Source organism: Harpia harpyja, unplaced genomic scaffold, assembly GCF_026419915.1.
Source record: "Harpia harpyja isolate bHarHar1 unplaced genomic scaffold, bHarHar1 primary haplotype scaffold_39, whole genome shotgun sequence".
In the NCBI taxonomy this organism is placed as follows: domain Eukaryota; kingdom Metazoa; phylum Chordata; class Aves; order Accipitriformes; family Accipitridae; genus Harpia; species Harpia harpyja.
In genome coordinates, this window is record NW_026293320.1 from 1095252 (window position 1) to 1113501 (window position 18250).

Sequence of the window (18250 nt, forward strand, 5' to 3'; positions counted from 1 at the left end):
GCCCAGCAGCAGAGGACCAGCCCAAGGCACCATTTCCTCTGCCTGCTCTGGGCTCCCTGAAAATGTCTCTGCAGCTCTGGGACTGACAGCTCCTGAAAGGCACTGGGGACACCCCTGGGGAGCATGCTGCAAAAACACCTGAAGTAATCACCAACAGTAGAGAGAAAGATTGATGATTCCAGCAGCATGGTTTGCCCTGCCAGAGTGCGGTTCTCTGTGACAGGTGTCAACGTTCCCCTCTGGACATCGATATTCTTCACCCACAAGAAAAGGGACACACAGACAGGGCCATGGAGGAGCTTGACTTCCCTTGTGCAGGCCAGGGATTCAGCTGAGGCAATGCAGGCTTCTCATCCTGACCAGGAAGACCTTGGGTTGAAGCAGGACTCAGCTCCCCGCTTTGACTCCACAGACCCAGAGGAGCTGGGAACCCTCCTGCTTCAGTTCAGGTGTGCACAAAAGAGTTGCCAGCGTGTGAGCCCTGCTCTGAGCCTCTTAACTTTAGTCACTGGGGACTCAGGTGCTCCCATACAGATACTTTGTGATGACTGAGGTGCCAGAGGTGGTCCAAGACATGTGCAAGTGTTTGCAAGTCCTGATGGAAAAATCTCTGAGAATAGCCACCTCCTCCCTGAGCATCAGCTGAGGGCCAGAGGGGGAATGGAGAGATCTTGGCCACCCACAATGACATCAGATGTTTAGGGCACCTGAATGTGCCTTGTAAAATATCCGAAAAGCCTCTAGTGCCATGCCAGGTGCCTGGGTGGCAAACACAACTCCACTCAGTAGGCAAACACAGCACCCAACCTCCAGGAAAGCCATGCCCTCTTAGAGCTGGTGGGGGGCAGACACCCCAGGGCTTCCCAAAGTGGTCCGGTGACTATGTGCCACTACCTGAATGACAGCACCACGGCACTGATGCAAGGCCATGTCATCTACACGCGTGGTGATGCAGGGCTGGGAAGCAGATCACAGCAGGGTGCCGTCCCCTGTGCCTGTGTTCTCAGCCCTGGACTATTCTCCTCTCTCTGAACCTCTACTCACCTGCCTGATACTAAGAAGAGGGAAGCTGATAAGAATAGAATCACAGACTCATAGGATCATAGAATGGTTTTGGTTGGAAAGGAACCTTTAAAGACCACCTAGTTCAAACCCCTTGCCATGGGCAGGGACATCTTTCACTAGATCAGGTTGCTCAAAGCCCCATCCAACTTGACCCTGAACACTGACAATGATGGGGCATCCACAACTTCTCTGGTCAACCTGTCCCAAGGTCTCACCGCAATCACCATAAAAATTTTCTTCTTATGTCCAATCTACCCTCTTTTATTTTAAATCCCTTACCCCTTGTCCTGTCACTACAGACCTTGGTAAAAAGTCTCTCTCCATCTTCTTAAAAGCCTCCTTTATATATTGTATGGCTGCACTAAGGTCTCCTGTCACAGATCCTGATTTAGAATTCTGCCAAGCACACCAATTTGTCGCAGACAGGCTTAAAGAACCACTGCCAGAGGTATCAGCAAAAGTGGTTGTCTTGAAACTTAACAAAGTTTGATGGCAAGGTGCACTCTATCACTTACTGCACAAAGGATCTAAAAATGATTCAAAATTACCAACACAGAATGAAAGGTACCAATACAAAAGCTGTATAGAGCACTATCATACAAGGTTATACGTGATATTGGTCACTTCCCAAAGATCTGCAGACGGTAAGAAGCCTTTCAGCCTCGAGAACCTTGAGAGATCTCCCAGCTCAAAGGGAGATCACTGCTGTGCAGCCAGCTGCTTAGCAGGGAGAGCTCAAAGAAGGCTCACTTTGGCTGTCATATTTATGGCCTAAAGTGTTTGGCTTGCAGTCAAATTACATGCAACGGAGAAGGTATGCATGAGACTCCTTGTACCCACAACTTACTTTGTTCCTTGACAAATGAGCCATGGAGGAAACACCTGCTATTCATGTGTTAATCGCATGCTCGCTGTTCCAGTTTCCAAGCCCATATGCATCAATGTTCACCATGTCACTCTCTTCCTGTGTGGGTTTCCAGAGAACAGCTTGGAACCAGAGAGGTTCTTGGTCCTGTTATACCTAGGCCTTTACCTCTTTCGGAGCCTGAACCAAACTACCACTAGTTTGGCCAAAGAGTCGAGTGCATCCATCCCAGGGACTCAGCTCCCTCCGATTCCTGCCACAAACCCGTGGGTGGTGGGAATCCTCTTGCCTCAGTTCAGGTGTGCACTCAATACAGTCCTTTGAAGACTGGAAGAAATCACATGTCCCTCCTATCTCCAAGAAGGACCCAGGGAACTGCAGGCCAATCAGCCTTACCTCTCTCCCTGGGAAGGTAATGGAGTAGGTGAGCCTGGAAATATTTCCAGGCACATTGTACTGGTTTTGGCTGGGGTGGAGTTAATTTTCTTCATGGGGGTCCCTGTGGTGCTATGTCTGGGATCTGTGACCAAAAGAGTGTTGACAACACACCAATGTTGTAGCTATTGCTGAACCGTGTTTGCACAGCATCAAGGCCCTCTCTGTTCTCTTTCTTCCTCCCTAGTGACTAAACTGTTTTTCTTGGTGAGGGAAGAGCAGGGCATGTCATTTAGCAAGTCAAAGGTTTCCACTGTCTATTGGTGTCCATGTCCACATCTTGGTAGCGGGGGTGGTGCAGGGAAGGCCTCTGTGAGGAGAGACGAGGGGCTGCCTCCATGCCAGACACATCTGGTTCCAGCTGCCTCCAAAATGCACCCACCACTGGCCAAAACCTGAGCCCATCAGCAAAGCTGGGGGAACCTCTGTGAAGGTATATTTAAGAAAGGACACAACTGCTAGAGTGGGAGAGAAGCGAGGAGAAAAAGTGTGAGAAACAGCCCTGCAAACACCAAGGTCAGTGAAGAAGGAGGAAGTGCTCCAGGTGCCAGAGCAGATGGTCTCCTGCAGCCCATGGAGAAGACCACAGTGGAGAAAGTAATCCCTGCAGCCTGTGGACGACCCAACACTGGAGATGTTGGATAATTCCTGAAATAACGGTGCCTTGAGGAGAGCCCATGCTGGAGCAGGTTTATGTCAAAGGACTGTAGCCCATAGGAGGGACTGCATGGGAAAAGTGTTAGAAGGAAGGAGCAGCAAAGAGGAACTGGTATGGACTGACCACAACCCCCCATTCCCCACCCCCTGCACTGCTCAGGGGGGAGGAGGTAGAAGAGTTGTGAGCTAAGGAGGGAAGTTGAGCAAGGAAGAAAAAGGTGGGGAGAGGCCTTCCATGGGGAAGGAGATAAGGTCTTCCTTACCTCCACCAGCCCCACACTTCTTCCACCCTCCGCCTTTGCAACTGCACATGCCTGGTCTGCCCACGTATCTTTGCCACTGTCACGTTTGTACAAGGCCCACACACATCTTGACACACCCAGGTAAGCTGGCCTCCACCAAACCTGGAGCCCATCTGGCCTTGGGGACAGAGAGGGGCTGGGTCCCCTCTGCCCAGGGCTGGGCACAGCTTTTCCCTGGGAACCTCCCTGAGGAGCTCTCCTCCTGCGTGTCAGCCTGTGGCCTGGAACGGGTGGCACAGGGACAAGGGCTGAAGTAGCTCAGCTGGGAGAGCGTTAGACTGAAGATCTAAAGGTCCCTGTTTCAACCCCGGGCTTCAGTGATGATTTGCTCCCTTTCATTTTTGCACAGCCCATCTGCTGCCTTCCAGCCTGCCCCAGCCCTGCTTGCTCCTTCACCCCTTGTCAGAGCACTGTCCCTGCCTTGTAGCTGCAGATCTGTGGCGAAGAAGGAGCCTTCCTCCAGCACCAACAGTCCCCAGCCTCCCCCTGGGCAGGACTCTCCATTCAGTGCTCCTCTGGGTTGCTCTCCAGCTGTCCCTCCTTCCCTGCTCCACACGGATTGGGATCTTTCCTCTGCAAAGACCCCCTCTCTCTCCTGCTTGTCATTCTCGATGGTGCACAGTCTGCTCCCATCCTCATACACCTCCTCCACCTGCTCCTCAGTTCCCAGACCTGAGGCCACCATCCCCCCAGTCCCAGGGAGAGGCACTCCCTTGAGTTGAGGCCTCAATGGCATCCTCCTCCCTCCGGAGGTCTGTCACAGCGAGACCTCTGATGTGCCCAGGACAGCTGAGAAAGCCGTGCTGAGGATCAGCCACTGTAGTGCCTGGGCACCAGTGTTATTTAGTCACACGCTGTCTTGAGCAGAGTTTCTTGGCCCCGCTGCAATGATTGACGAAACACCTATGTGCTCCTCTCTGGGCATCTGCAGGGAGATACAGAGCACAGCGGGATCCCTCTGGGGCCCCACATGAACATCGCTCTGCATCAGTTCATGCCTACTGCAAGGGCACAAGTTGGGACACAAATGCCAGCAGTGGCTCCCCTGCGGTCCAGCATGGAAGGTCACCAACTCTCACACCGTCTCTTCACAACAGCCCCAGCTCAACCACTCCATGTTATTTTTACTCTCCAAATTTACCCTCTTCTGCATGTCCTGGCATCCCATACACTTCTGTGTTCTCCATCCCCCCAGCACCAGACCCAGGGCCCACAGCACAAGTGTCTCAGTAGTCCCCAGTTCCCTTACTCAAACCTCCTCACCCACCAGACTGCACTGCCCAGCCCAGCTGCAGCCCCTCACAGCCATCAGTCCCTGCCCAGAAAAAGAAAGAGCTGCTCATGAGCAGCTGGGGTCTTCAAGGGCCCAAGGCAGCAGGAGCAGCCCATGGAGACTGGGGTCCTGGCAGAGCCATCAAAGGGGCAATCCCAGCCCGTGTGCCCCAGCAAGTGGCTCGGCACCCTGTGCCAGGGCAGTGGGGAGCAGAACTGCCTCCTAACCACTGTTGGAGGTGATCCATGGGCCATGATACACCCTGGGGCTGGCCAGGGTGTTCACGGCATGATGGAAAACTTAGGGCTCACTTCTGTGGGGCTACAGCCCAGGGCTCGCCCCGACACAGCAGCTCTGCCACGGCCTCGGCCGTGTTCGACCAGCGTGGCCCAGGCAGGGCCTAGGGGAAAGAACGGCCAGGGAATGCCGGGATGAGGAGATGGGTGCTCTCGCTGGGGTGCATCACGGGAACTTGCAAAGGACCATTTTGATGGAACCTGTGGCTGGCGGGATGGAAATGCCAGCAGGAATATTCCCCAGGGACCGTGGGCTCTTGCAGCCCCACAGCCTGACCCCAAGACTGCTGTCCCTGAGATGTGTCCCTTCCCCACCGCCATGTCTTTGTGCTCTTCTCCCCCCAGTCAGCCTCAGGGAGACACCTCGACACCTGGGCAGGCAAGCACCAGCTCTGGCTCAAAGCCCCAAAGGCTTTTAATAAGAACAGCGTAAAAACAGGGTCCTAAAAATAGAGGAAATGCCCAGCTGCTTCTGCTGCCTGTGGGAAAAGGGAGACGGGTCCCTGGTGCTCACGGCTCTCCCAGCTGCACAGACCTCTCCTTCCTCCTGGCTGCACCCAGCCCCACGGCAGGGACGGGCTCTGCTTGCCCTGGCATCAGGGACTGTTGTGCACTGAGCTCCGGTGTCACAGCCGTTGTGTCCTCAGGGGGATGTGCCTGAGACCCCTCTTCAGCATCGTCATAGCCTGTGCTCTCTGGGGACAGGGACCAGGCATCTGCCTCAGCTCCAGTGGCCCCGGCACTTCTCTGGGAGCACAGGTTTGCCCCTGCAAGCAGCAAGGCAGGCCATTGCCCATTTGCCCCCTGGGGTGCCCCTCCTGGCCTCTACATCACCTTCCTCCCTTCTCCTCACCAGTCCTGAGATGTTCCGCTCCCTCTCCCACCTGCAGACCCCCAGGAAAAACTCCTGGGACACGTTCCTTCACCCCAGGAGGTTGGGCGCTCTCTCAGGACAGCACCAATTCATCCAGCACCCAGGAACTGGCAGCGCTATCTTTCCCTCTCACCTCCAGCTGCATCCCTGGGCCCTGCTCCCTCCTCTGGTGCCCTGGGCATCTCCCAGTCTCCCTGCCCAGACACAGGATCCTCCCCAGGGTCAGAAACCTCCCGGGCATCATCATAGCCATCCACTGGGTCACCTCCGGGCAGCACAGGGATGCCTGCAAGGAGAGGGGAGCTGGTGACAATGAGAAGATACACATGCAGAGCAGAGCATGGGAGGATATGCAGGGACACGAGGCTCAGACGGGGGTGTTGGCAGCACCACAGGAGACCCCCATGTCCTCCCCAACTTCAACAGTGACACTGCTGTTCTTCACATGCCTGCAGGGAGGAGGCATCCACTCCTTCCCACACCCTATTACCTGGTGCTGACCCCAGACCATCCTCCTCCTCGCTGTCCCCAGGGTAGGGCTGCAGATTGGTCAGGAAGCCCTCTGAATAGGAGCCTGGAGAGAGGTGCAGCAGGTGCTATGGGAGTGCACTCTGCTGACCCAGACTGTGGTCAGTGCTTCTGGGGACAGGGGACCCACAGAGCCAGGGCTGAGTGAGGAGGAGGGCTCAGGACTCATCCTGCCGCCCTGGGACAAACCCCATCTCAAAGGGACTCCCAGAGCTACCCCAGGACAGCACCTTCCCTCAGCCCTCAGGTGTCACCCAGGGTGCGGAGGCAGGCAGAGAGGGGCTGTCCCCCACTTGGATGGGAGGAACTGGTGGGGAGGAAGCTCCTCTCTTGGGCCCAGGACCTGGCTGCTCTCCCCACAGACCCCACAGCCCAAGTGCTGCAGGGACCATTGGCCATGGGACTGCAGGGGGTCAGCCCTGAGTGGGGGGCAAGTGGAGAGAACCTGGCAGATGTGCCCCCTGGGAGGGACCCACACCCACCTGAGCGACTGAACCTCGCCTGCTTCTCCCACGCCGGGCTGTAACCGATCTCCTCATACACGGCCTCAGGGAAGGGCTCCCAAGCTCTCCTGGAGCCTGCGGACAGTGGCAGGGCTGGCCCAGGGACAGGCAGAGAGGGGACAGGATCCCGCTCTGCCCCCCCAGCTTTGGTCCCCTGGGCCAGCAAAAGGCTATTGCCACAGCACAGCCCCGCTGCACTGTCTGGTTGCCGCTACCACTTCCTCAGTGAGGGCAACGTCCCCATGGAGATGGTCTGGAGCAGTGACACCCTCGCACTGTCCCCTCAGAGACAGCCCTTGTGCCCCTCTGGCCCCTGGGTCAGGTCCCTGGTGCTGAGCTTGGAGCAGCTCCCACCTTTCCTCTCCCCCTCTCTGCCCATGGATCTGTAGCAATGGCCCCTGCCCTGCCGGGAGAAGGTCAGGGTTGGACAGAGGAGCAGCCTGGGGGCCTGAAACCATGGGCCTTGCCCCTGCTGTCCCACACTCCTCCTGGCATCTCCCCTGCCCCAGAGCCCCCTCCAGAGCTGCCCACAGCGCTTCCAGAGTGACGTCCTCGTCTGTCTCCTCCCTACTCCCTTCTGCCCCAGCCCAGCTCTGCCATTTCTGTCCTTGCCCCATCCCTAACTCCCCCCGTGTCTGGACTCTCTACCCCTTGCTGCTGGTGGCCCACGGTCAGGCAGTCAAAGGGGCGGTACTTGGGAATGAAGGCAGAGCACACCCTTGTCCTCCCGGCTCTGCCTGTGCCACTCACTGGCACCTCACAGCATCCCTGGCCTTGCCGGGAGGCATCTTCCCCCGGTGCCGCAGGGGAAGGACCCACCTCTGCGCCCAGCCCTGGCGCTTCGCAGTTGCCCAGCCAGGAGGGCCAGGAGCAGGCAGAGAAGGGCCCCCAGGACGATGCAGATGATGACGGGCAATGAGACTCTCCCACTGCTGGTTGGATGGCCCCGCGTGGGATCTGCACGGGCAGGAACACAGAACAGGCAGCACCAGGCCTGGAGGAGGTGTGGGGCCAGGACACACTGGTCCTGACCCCCACTGAAAAGGTGGTGAGGGACCCCAGGGTGTGAGTGATGGGGAAGCTCCCACCCCACTGGGTAAATGACAGCCCTCCCCAAACCCCACACCACTGCCCCGGTACTTCTTTTGGGGGAATTTCACACCCCAGCAAGGAGCCCCTTCCCTCTGGCTGTGGGTCACAGCCTGGCCCCATGAAGACCCAGTGCTGGTGGAGAGGACAGGTTACCTGCTTGGGGGGTTGGTGCTGCTGTCCTGGGTGCAGCTGCAGAGGAGAAGGAGAGCTGGGCTGAGAGGATGGGTGTGAGGGTACCACCAAGCATCCTCTCTGAAACACTCTGTGTGTGTGTGTGTATGTGTGTGTGCGCGCGTGCACATCTATCCCTGACACATCGCACCCAAATCGCCCCTCCTGTGGGGCTGGTCAGGGTGGCTGGGACAGAGCCCAGGGCCCTGCTCTGGGTATTGGGCAGGATGACGCAGGCAGCCTGGCCGATGCCCCTGGGGGCTGCAGGGCCCTGCGGGCAGAAGCTGGACAACATCCAGCCCCACAGAGGCTGCTGCCCACTTGGCACCAGGCTCCCATGCTCTGCAGGGATGGCCTGGCTCTCGGGAGCTCTGGGGCTGTGATGGGACCCAGTGGGGAAAACATCTTCCCCAGCTCCTTGCCAATACCCCAGCAAGGGTCCCAGACCTGCTGCTCACCTGAGCAGTTCACGGCAGCGTCCTCCTTGTGCCGGCAGGCACCGCTGTCCCCAGGCCGGGCCCAGCAGTCCTGCAGAGACGGCTCTGTCCCCCGGCACTCCACCTGCTCCAGCCAGATGGGGCCCGTCCCCATCCCAAACGCAGCCTCATGCAGGGCAGACACTGCGGGGCCACAGCCCAGCTGCCGGCATGCCACCTCAGCATCCCGCATGTCCCAGGAGTCGTCGCACACCGTCCCCCAAGAGCCACGGTGCCAGACCTCCACTCTGCCCGAGCACCCGTCCTCACCTCCCACGGCACGAATCTTCTCCCTGTCTGGAGAAGGCAAAGACCTCCCACAGCACCGGGACAGCAGGCAGAGGCCTGCCGGGTGAGAGGGGCATGCGGAGGAGCAGCTACCTGTGCAGCTTGTGGAGTCTGGGCACGCAGTCCCCAGGGATGGGGGTGTTTCTGGCCGTCTCCCTGCAGAAGGAAATGCTGCCGTGAAGGGGCTGCTGAAGGGGGGGTCATGCAGCAGAGAGCAGGGCTGAGCTCTGCTCGTGCCTCCCCGTGCAACCTCACTCATGGCAGCAGCTGAACCCCGGTCATTTGGGGGACACGCTTGGCAATGTGGGGGACCCAGACTGCTCAGCCCCAGAAGGGACCCTGCTTCACAGAGCAGCAGGAGGATGTCCATGGAGGGGACAGTCCTCGGAGCCGTGGCTGGTCTCTTCTGAGACCTTGCCTGGAGACACCTCCGCCTCCCCTGGGCGCTGCTGCGAGCCCAGCTGGCAACTGCTGGTGAAGGTGTGGGGCTCTGAGACCTGAAATCCCATTTTTTGTGACCAGCAGCAGCAGAGTCTGGCACATAAAGCAAAACTTCCTATGGGCTGTCTCTGCATTTGACCCTGCCTAGGAAGGAGCAGGAGTTGGGGAGTAGCTCGGGTAGCTTGGTGCCCGGGTAGCTCAGAATTACCATTGCAGGTGATGTGGGTCTCATCTTGCAGGTCATCGCATGACTGAGGATCCCAGGGAGCCGAAGGACACTGCCAGAAGGAGCTGTTTCTCTCCCCACACTGCACGTGATCTAGCCAGGTGGGGCCAGACGTCCTGCCGTAGGGCCGTTGTGTTTCTAGGGACCCTTCATCCCCGCAGCCCAGCTCCTTGCATGCCAGCAACACCGTTTTGGGAGTCATGGAGTTGGAGCAAACGCTGCCCCACGTCCCGTTATAGAAAACCTGCAGGTGCCCAGAGCAGTTGTTGCTGTTCTCCAGCCTCAGGGCCACGAACTCTGGGAGGAAGGGCCCCAAAGGGGAACAGGCTGGTCTGGGGCTGTGGGAGCAGGGATGCCCCTAACAGCCCCAGACCCTCAGGCAGGCAAAGGCATGGCCAGCAAGTCCCCCTTGCACCCATTGGCAGAGAGAAGTCCCCGACGGACAGAAAACCCTGCCCTCCCTGCTTACCCTTGGGGACAGCCGAGCTCCCCAGTGGGACTGAAGGGATGCGTGCGTGGGTGTCTGCGGGATGGGCTTGGGCAGGGGCTCAGAGGCAGCCAAGGAACAGCCCCGGCCATTGCCAGCTCTCCCCTCGTCTTGGTCTCCCCGGGCAATGGGCTCCCACCACAGCTCCCGGCACAGACCTGAGCAGACGACTCCTGCATCCTCTTTGTGCCCGCAGTCGTGCTGCCCCCAGGACCCTGCTGGGCAGTCCCAGAGTGAATCTTCGGCCCCGGAGCAGTTCACGCCATCCAGCCAGATCTGACCAGAGCCTTCCCCGAACCGACCGGAGCCAACTGCCTGCACTGCCCTGCCACAGCCCAGCTGGTGGCAAATGACGGTGGCATCCGACAGGTCCCAGCCGTCATCGCAGATGGTTCCCCAGCTGCCCTGGTAGTAGACCTCCACTCTCCCAGCACAGCGCCTGGGCCCATTCACCAGCCGGACCTGCCGGCTCCCTGCAGTGGGAAGAAACCCCAGCTGCTGTCAGGGGCCAGTGCCCACCCAGCCCAGAGCCTGGGGGGCCTCTGCAGTGTCACTCACCCCAGCAAACGACCCCCACGTCCTCTGCAGTCCCTGCCACTGGTGCACTCTCGGGCAGGGAGGTGTTGCAGAGGGTCAGGTTGGCCTCGTGCCCTGCGCACCGGACCCCTCGCAGCCCCACGGGACCCGACCCTCTTTGAGGCTTTGGGGGCTTGTAGGCTTTCTCTGCCTCTCCGCACCCTAGCTGCCGGCACACCACGCTGGCCTCCTGCACGTCCCACTGGTCATCCAGGACTCTGCCCCACGTCCCACGCTGGAGGATCTCCACTCGCCCGTCGCACCGGCTCCCTCCACCCACCAGCCGCAGGGACGCGGAATCAGCTGGGCCTGGGGAGAGCAGCCATGCCCCAACCCTCAGCAGCACCAGAGAACCCAAAACCTGCAGTGCCTCTCAAAGCTCTGGGACCCTCACGGTGTCCTGAAGCTCACCCGCCTGGCCCCAGCCCTCTGCAGTGAGCTTCAGGAGCAGGTTTCCACAGCATTTGTTTCCCAGTCCCTGAGCAAGACACTGTCTTTGCTTTTGCTGGGGTAGGGCCACTTCAACACGTCCCTGCCTAGGCAGGTGGGGCAGCTCCCACAGGAGGGAGAAGCAACCAGTGGAGTTACCCAGGGACAGGCAACGCCAGGAAAAGCCTTGCAGAACCTCAGCGCTGACACCGACACCGTTGAGACACGGTGCACGGCACACACGTCTCTGCCCCTCTGCATCCCTGGGGATCATGGACTGGGAGCCTGTGTCCCTGGCAGGGAGCAGAGCGAGGGGGGCCTTTCCGATCAAACAGGACAAGTCTGGGACTTGCGCTGACTAGAAGCAAGGGCCCAACCCTGCTCTGCAGCTCATATCCCAGCTCTGCTGCTGCTGCTGCTGCCAGGGGCACCCGAGCAGCCCCTGCGGGTGTGGGATTGGGCTCTGAGAAGGACTCTGTGGGGCTAGGACAGGGCTGTCTGCAGCCAGAGGGATGGAGCAGAGCCCCACAGCTCTGTCCTGCAGCATGAGAGCAGATGAGCCCAGGCCTGGCAGTGGCCCCGGGGCATGAGCTGCTGCCCCAGGGACCAGAGACACCTCTCCCAGTTCAGCACTCAGCTCTCCCACATCAGAGCAGCAAGTCTGAGCAGACAAAGCTCTCCAGACCACTGCTGGTGAAGCCAGGGTTTCTCCAGGGAGAAATTCACACTCATGCTGCCATGCGGTCCCCTGCTTTGGGTGGCCACGTCACACCCAAGGGGCAAATGGAGTTAACGCAGCATTTTCCCTGAGCAGCGCTCACCTGAGCAAATGACAGCAGCATCGCTCTCGTGGGAGCACAAGGCCCCCAGAGCAGTCACTGGGCACTGCCCCAGGTGGCCTTCAGTCCCGTCACAGTGAAATGAGTCTCTCCAGAAGGGGTGGGTGGCTCTCCCAAAATGACCTGGCCTGGGAATGGACTCGGCAAACCCGCAGTCAAGGTGACGACAGAGAACGTGGGCGTCCAAGAGATCCCAGTGGGAGGCACAGAGGGTGCCCCAGGTCCCCAGCACCTGGACCTCCACCCTCCCCTCACACGCCATGCTGCCGTTCACCAGCCTGAACCCTGTGAACTCTGGGAACAGAGAAGGGTGAGAAAGGACAGACTTGTGCTTTTGCTCCCTCGGGAGGTAGAGGAGAGGCCAAATGGATGCCTTTCCTTTCTCCTCCTTCTGCACAATTTTAGGGCTGCAGACAAACATTCAAGGTCAGGTCTAATGGGGCTCCGAGCAATCTGATCTAGGTGAAGATGTCCCTCCTCATTCCAGGGGCGGCTGGACTAGATGACCTTTAAAGGTCCCTTCAAACCCAAACCACTCCATAATTTTATGATCACCCCTTCTGTCCTCCCCTCCAGCACAAGTCCTTGCCCTGCTCTCCCATCCTCAGCACACCCCTGGTGTTGAACCCCCCACCCTGAGTCCTTACGTGTGCAGGTGACACCGACATCCTTTGCGTGGGAGCAGGGCTCGCCCCTTGGGGATCCCCTGGGGCAGGAAGCAAGAAGGGATTCATTCCCCACACACTGCAGCTCTCTGTCCCAGATGGGACCATCCCCTTCTCCAAAGTGAGCTGCCCCAGCGACAGACAGGGCTGTGCCGCACTGCAGCTCCCTGCAGACCACGGTGGCAGCTTTGGGACCAAAGTCTGAGTCACAGATGGTTTTCCACTGGTCCCCATCACGGATCTCCACTCGTCCTGAGCAGGGGCTGTTGTCTCCAACCAGCTGGACAAATCCTGTAGCAACAGAAGACCCCCGTGAGTTCCCAGAGCCCTCTGGCAGTTAGTTACCTGACCACAGGCCACCTAGTCTCTAAGGTGGCTGCAGGCAAAGAGCCCCGCAACCATCCCAGCAGTTCCCACTGGGTGCTGATGGCACAAACACACCAGAGCCCTCCTGCTGCTCCTCAGGCATTAGCACGGCTCTCGGGGGCTGCCTCCTCTCCCAAACCCCCAGCCGCAGGAACCGCTCGTACAAACTGGTGCCATCCTGCAGACCCTGGGCTGCCTGGCACTGGCCCCAGGCACTGCAGCACCAAGAGCACTTGAGCCCAAGGAGGTGGGCCGAGCCACTGTTGGCTGCTGCAGCCTGCTCTGCCCCACCAAGCTTGCAGCCAGGCTCAGGAACCCCTTGGAGCCACTGGAAATGCACCCCGTTCCCAGGTGGTTCTCGGGCCATGGGGGCACTGCTATTAGAGGGGACAGGGTACAGATGCGGTGCAGGTGTACCTGCTGTCGCTGTCTTCTCCAGCCCCTGGCTCCAGCGCCTGAATGAGGAGGGGGTCCTCAGCCAGGGCCAGAGTACGCTGCCAGCTGTGCACATCCCCGGCCAACAGCTGGGTAGAGGGCAGGAGAGCGGGCAAAGGAGCAGCCCTGGGCTGACACAAGCTCCCAGAGCAAGGATGGGCACCAAGGAGAACCAGAAAGTGCTGGCAAATCCCCTGTGGCACAGGGCAGCCAGGGGCTAGGGTAGGCAGGAGAGGCTGGGCAGCAGGTCAGCACTGCCTGCACAGGGTTGTTTCCCTGTGGGCTGCCTCTCACGGGGTGAGCCTGGAAGAGGAATGAAGTGGTCACGGGCCACCCTGTTCTTCTGACCAAGCCCAGTGCTCCTCCCCTCTAAGCCGCCCCTCTGCTTTGGGGGAATCATGTCTACCAAGGGACACAACCCAAAAGTCCCTGGCCATGTTGGGCCCTTCCTCAGGACTGTGGGTGGCCATGTGAGCTGCTCTCACTGCTTCTGCCATGGTGAGACCTGGTCCTCGGTGCTGCCAGACAGGTCCTGGCTGAATGGGAGAAGAAAGATAGGAACCAAAGGAGACTGCGGAGCAGGGCGCGGCATTCATCTCCCAGCCGGAGGCTCCGATGGAGGGTGGGCTGAGCCATGTCCCAGGCCAGGCAGTGGCGAGTTCTCCCGGGGCTTTCCTCAGGGAAACCAGCAATGACAGTCACAGCTCGGCAGGGTGCCTGGCCACACCGGGACCTGCTCCAGTACCCTTCTGTTGTTCCCTGAAGGTGCAGCCAGGTCCCTTCCCCCATCCTGGCCACAAAGGTAGGGAATGGGCTGGCCCCTTACCTGAACACGTCACTCCAGCATCCCAACCGTGATCACAGTACTCTCGAATCCATTCTGTGTTTGTGCAGTCAGACAGGGCAGACTCGGTGCCATGACACTCTACACCAACCATCCATATGGGGCCAGATCCTGGCCCAAAGCGTGCTTCCTGATGAGCTTCAAGAGCCGATCCACAGCCCAGCTGCTTACAAACCACTGCAGCATCACTCATTTCCCAGAAGTAACCACCACACACGGTCCCCCACTGGCCCTGTTGTTTCACCTCCACTCTTCCAGCACAGCGCCAGCTGCCACCCTCCAGCCTCACCTCCGCAGCTCCTTCAAACACCAACATGGGACCAGTCAGAAGAGCACCGAGCCCCAGACTGCAGGTCTGGGAGCCCCCCTTCCCATGTGGAGTCACAGGCACCTGCATGGGAGCCCTCCCCCTTCCACGCTGTCCCCGGGCCGCAGTGGGAGCCCCTCCTCTCCCCACGGGCTGTGCAGGCTGGGGGTGCCCAACGCCAGCCCTGCTGGGCCATTCACCATCTCACAGCCCTTGGCACCTCCTTCCACTCCAACAGCCCCATGCCCACCTCCACACTGTGCCCCCGGGCCCTGCCCAGGGCACCATCTCCTCCCCAGCCCAGCACACCCTGCACAGCCCCGTGCCCCCAGGCCCACAGCTTCCCCTGCCCACCACCTGCCCTGGCACCACCCAAACCCACACCACACCCTGAGCTTTCCATGTCCTCAGGGAGCACCGAGACAACCCCAAGGATAACCCCAACGCATGTCCCCTCCTCGCCCTTGACATCAGCCCAGCCCCCGTGCTTGGCCAGGGCCCCTAGGAAGGAAACTTCTCTGCCACCTGTGGGTGCAGACAGCCCCGTTCCCTTCTCTCTGTGGGGCACAAACTGCCTTCCTGGGGTCGGGGCTCCCCTGGAGCCTGGGGGCAGCGAGCAGCACACAAACCCTCCAGGGCACCCTAGAGATTGGCTGTGCCCTGGGGATCACTGAGTGCTGCCATCACCAGCTGGGACACCGCCAGCCTCAAGGGTACAGCACCGGGGAGCAAGGGGTGCCAAAAGGGTAGCCCAGGATGGGGTGTCTATAAATGCAGCCAGGCAGGGGCTGCCATAAACACAGACAGGCCCAGGGAAAGGCAGAAGGTCCATGGGCTTGAACACCTTCTGACCCTTGTCTCAGGGGAGCCTGGAAAGGAACTGCATCCCCAGAGGGATCCCCATGATCCCACTGGCCCCAGGAAGTGGGATGAGGGAACCAGCACTTACCCCTGCACATCTGCACCCAGAGAAGAAGCCACAGCACCTGAGGGAACACGAGTCCCTCTCTCCCCATCCTGAGAGTCCTGCCCTGCTGGCACAGCCCTGCTCCACCCCACTCCCTGTCACGGCTCCCGGGGACTCACGGGGACAACAGCGATGGGAGGGTTATATATCTCTGCAGCTGCCAGCCCAGCTACAGGAGGAGCCAATCGAAGCAGCAGCACCTTTTGAGACATTATCGGGAGCCATCTCCTCTCCGACACAGCCCAGCCCTCCAATGAACTTCTCCAGCACCATTCATGACCATATATGAGAGATGGCTCCGCTAGAGGTGTCACGTCACTGTGGTGGGGGGGCATCACAAGACAGGGCCAGTTGTGGGGGGGAACAGGTTTTTCACCCCCTGGACTGTGCCGTGTGGACTGGGAGCACTGAGCATCTCGTATTCCTGGCACATCCAAGAGCCCCAGGTGTGAGTGTCCAGCCACCCCTTTGCCATGGGAATCACAGGGCTGAGACTGCAGTGGGGGCTGTGTCAGGAAGGGAAGGAAACAGCCCCTGCCCCTGCTTCAGACTCCGCTCTGCTGGGAGCAGCAGCTGGGAAAGGGCCTTAGCTCAGGCCAGAGCCCCATCCCAGCAGCGCTGGCTCGCCCGTCCCTCCCTGGAGAGCCCCATGGACGGTCCCTTCCAATGAGCTGGAGCTGGGACACGTCTCTGTCCCAGCAGCAGACATGCAGCCCAGAGGCTCAGTCATATCCTTGGCATGTTACCGAGGGGCCGTTATTCCCCGCGGGTGGCTCGGGACCTGCAGCCTGCAGGTGCACAAACCACAGCCCACGTGACCTCGCAGCGCTCCCCGCGCTCCGGAGGAAGTCTGTGGTTTCCTCCTGGCGCCGTGCCCAGGCACATCCCTGCGGTGCCCCCGAGCCACCCCTACCCCGACTGCTCCAGCCAGGGCTGCAGGGGCTGCTCCTTCGGCCTCGCAAAGACGGGCCTGGGCGGATCCCATCCCCTCTGATGCCCTTGTGACAGCACACGGCCGCTCTGCACTGAGCCCCGCGGCCATGGGGTGCCATCGGTGACGTGAACACTGCCATTCTTCCACGGCCACCGCTGCGTGCTCATGATTTATACTGATGGTGACCTCACACCCCTCCTACTGCCACCACTGCGTGTGCCTGAGTTACAGTGCCACATGCGTGGGCGTGGTGGATGGACTTCTGCTAACGATGGTTCTTCCAAAAAGCCGTGTTTGGTCGTGGTCTGAATATTATTTTGGTGACAACAGAAGCACCTGCCCAAGCTATGTGCCAGCTCCCAGCCTATCAGCTCTCCAGGCATCAGTGACATCACAAGTTCATCCATACACAGCCACGTGCATACTCCTAGCCTATCTGCTACTCAGCCACAGGTGACATCATAGTATCTGCATCTGACATGTTGTATTGGGTCTGGCTGAGATGGAGTTAATACTCCCCATAGCAGCCCTCATAGCACTGCGCTCTGCATCAAATTTACAAATCAGCCGGAGTAGGGTAATGAGAAATAAAACCAAATCTCAGAACACCTTCCCTCCACCCCTCCCTTCTTCCCGGGCACAACTTCACTGCCGGATTCTCTACCAACCCCCCAGCGGCACAGGGGGACGGGGATGGCGTTTACGGTCAGTTCATCACACATCATTTTCTGCTGCTTCATCCTCCTCAGGGGGAGGACTCATCACACTCTTCCCCTGCTCCAGCGTGGGGTCCCACCCACGGGAGACAGTCCTGCACAAATTCTCCAACGTGGGTCCTTCCCACGGGCTGCAGTTCTTCACAAACTGCTCCAGCATGGGTCCTTTCCACGGCGTGCAGTCCTTCAGGCACAGACTGCTCCAGCGTGAGCCCCCCACGGGGTCACAAGTCCTGCCAGAAAACCTGCTCCATGGGCTCCTCTCTCCACAGATCTGCAGGTTCTGCCAGGAGCCTGCTCCAGCGCGGGGTTCCCACGGGGTCACAGCCTCCTTCGGGAACCCACCTGCTCCGGCGTGGGGTCCTCCACGGGCTGCAGGTGGATATCTGCTCCACCGTGGACCTCCATGGACTGCAGGGGGACCGCCTGCCTCACCACGGTCCTCACCATGGGCTGCAGGGGAATCTCTGCTCCGGCGCCTGGAGCATCTCCTCCCCCTCCTTCTTCACTGTCCTTGGTGTCCGCAGGGTTGTTTCTCTTATATGTTCTCACTCCTCTCTCCAGCTGCCGAATACCATCTGTCCCAACTTTTTTTCCTTCTTAAAAATGTTATCACAGAGGCGTTACCACTATCGCTGATTGGTTTGGCCTTGGCTGGCGGCGGGTCCGTCTTAGAGCCGGCTGGTATGGGTTCTCTCGAACACAGGGGAAGCTTCCAGCAGCTTCTTACAGAAGCCACCCCTGGAACCCCTCCCCGCTACCAAAACCTTGCCACACAAAACCAATACACATGGGCCTGCTCCTGGCCTATCGGCTATTCAGACACCAATGACCTCAAAACCACCAGCACAAAACAGGGGCCTGCTCCTGCCCTATCAGCCACTCAGGCACCAGTGACCTCACATGTAGGTGTACACCCATTTGCCAGGTACTTGCTGGTCCAGTAGTCTGCCTCCGGTGACCTTACAAGAACCTATAAGGGCCATGCACCTGGTCCTGGCCTATCAGCTCGTCAGCCCACAGTGACAACACAAGTACATACCCAAGCCATGTGTCTCCCTGTCCTGGTTTCAGCTGGGATAGAGTTAATTGTCTTCCTAGTAGCTGGTACAGTGCTATGTTTTGAGTTCAGTAAGAGAAGAATGTTGATAACACTGATGTTTTCAGTTGTTGCTCAGTAATATTTAGTCTCA

General features: G+C 59.3%; 1 protein-coding gene across 1 annotated transcript; it reads right to left on the bottom strand.

Moving 5' to 3' along the window:
- Positions 1-505: 505 nt before the first annotated feature.
- Positions 506-13221, bottom strand: LOC128138341 (antigen WC1.1-like). Its single transcript, XM_052779637.1, has 11 exons — positions 12930-13221; positions 12471-12779; positions 11806-12117; positions 10538-10858; positions 10138-10452; positions 9475-9789; positions 8919-8981; positions 8520-8834; positions 7618-7755; positions 6778-6873; positions 506-642 (listed from the first exon to the last, which is right to left on the bottom strand). Exons 1-11 carry the CDS (start codon positions 13219-13221, stop codon positions 506-508), a joined length of 2613 nt encoding a protein of 870 aa, XP_052635597.1.
- Positions 13222-18250: the final 5029 nt, after the last annotated feature.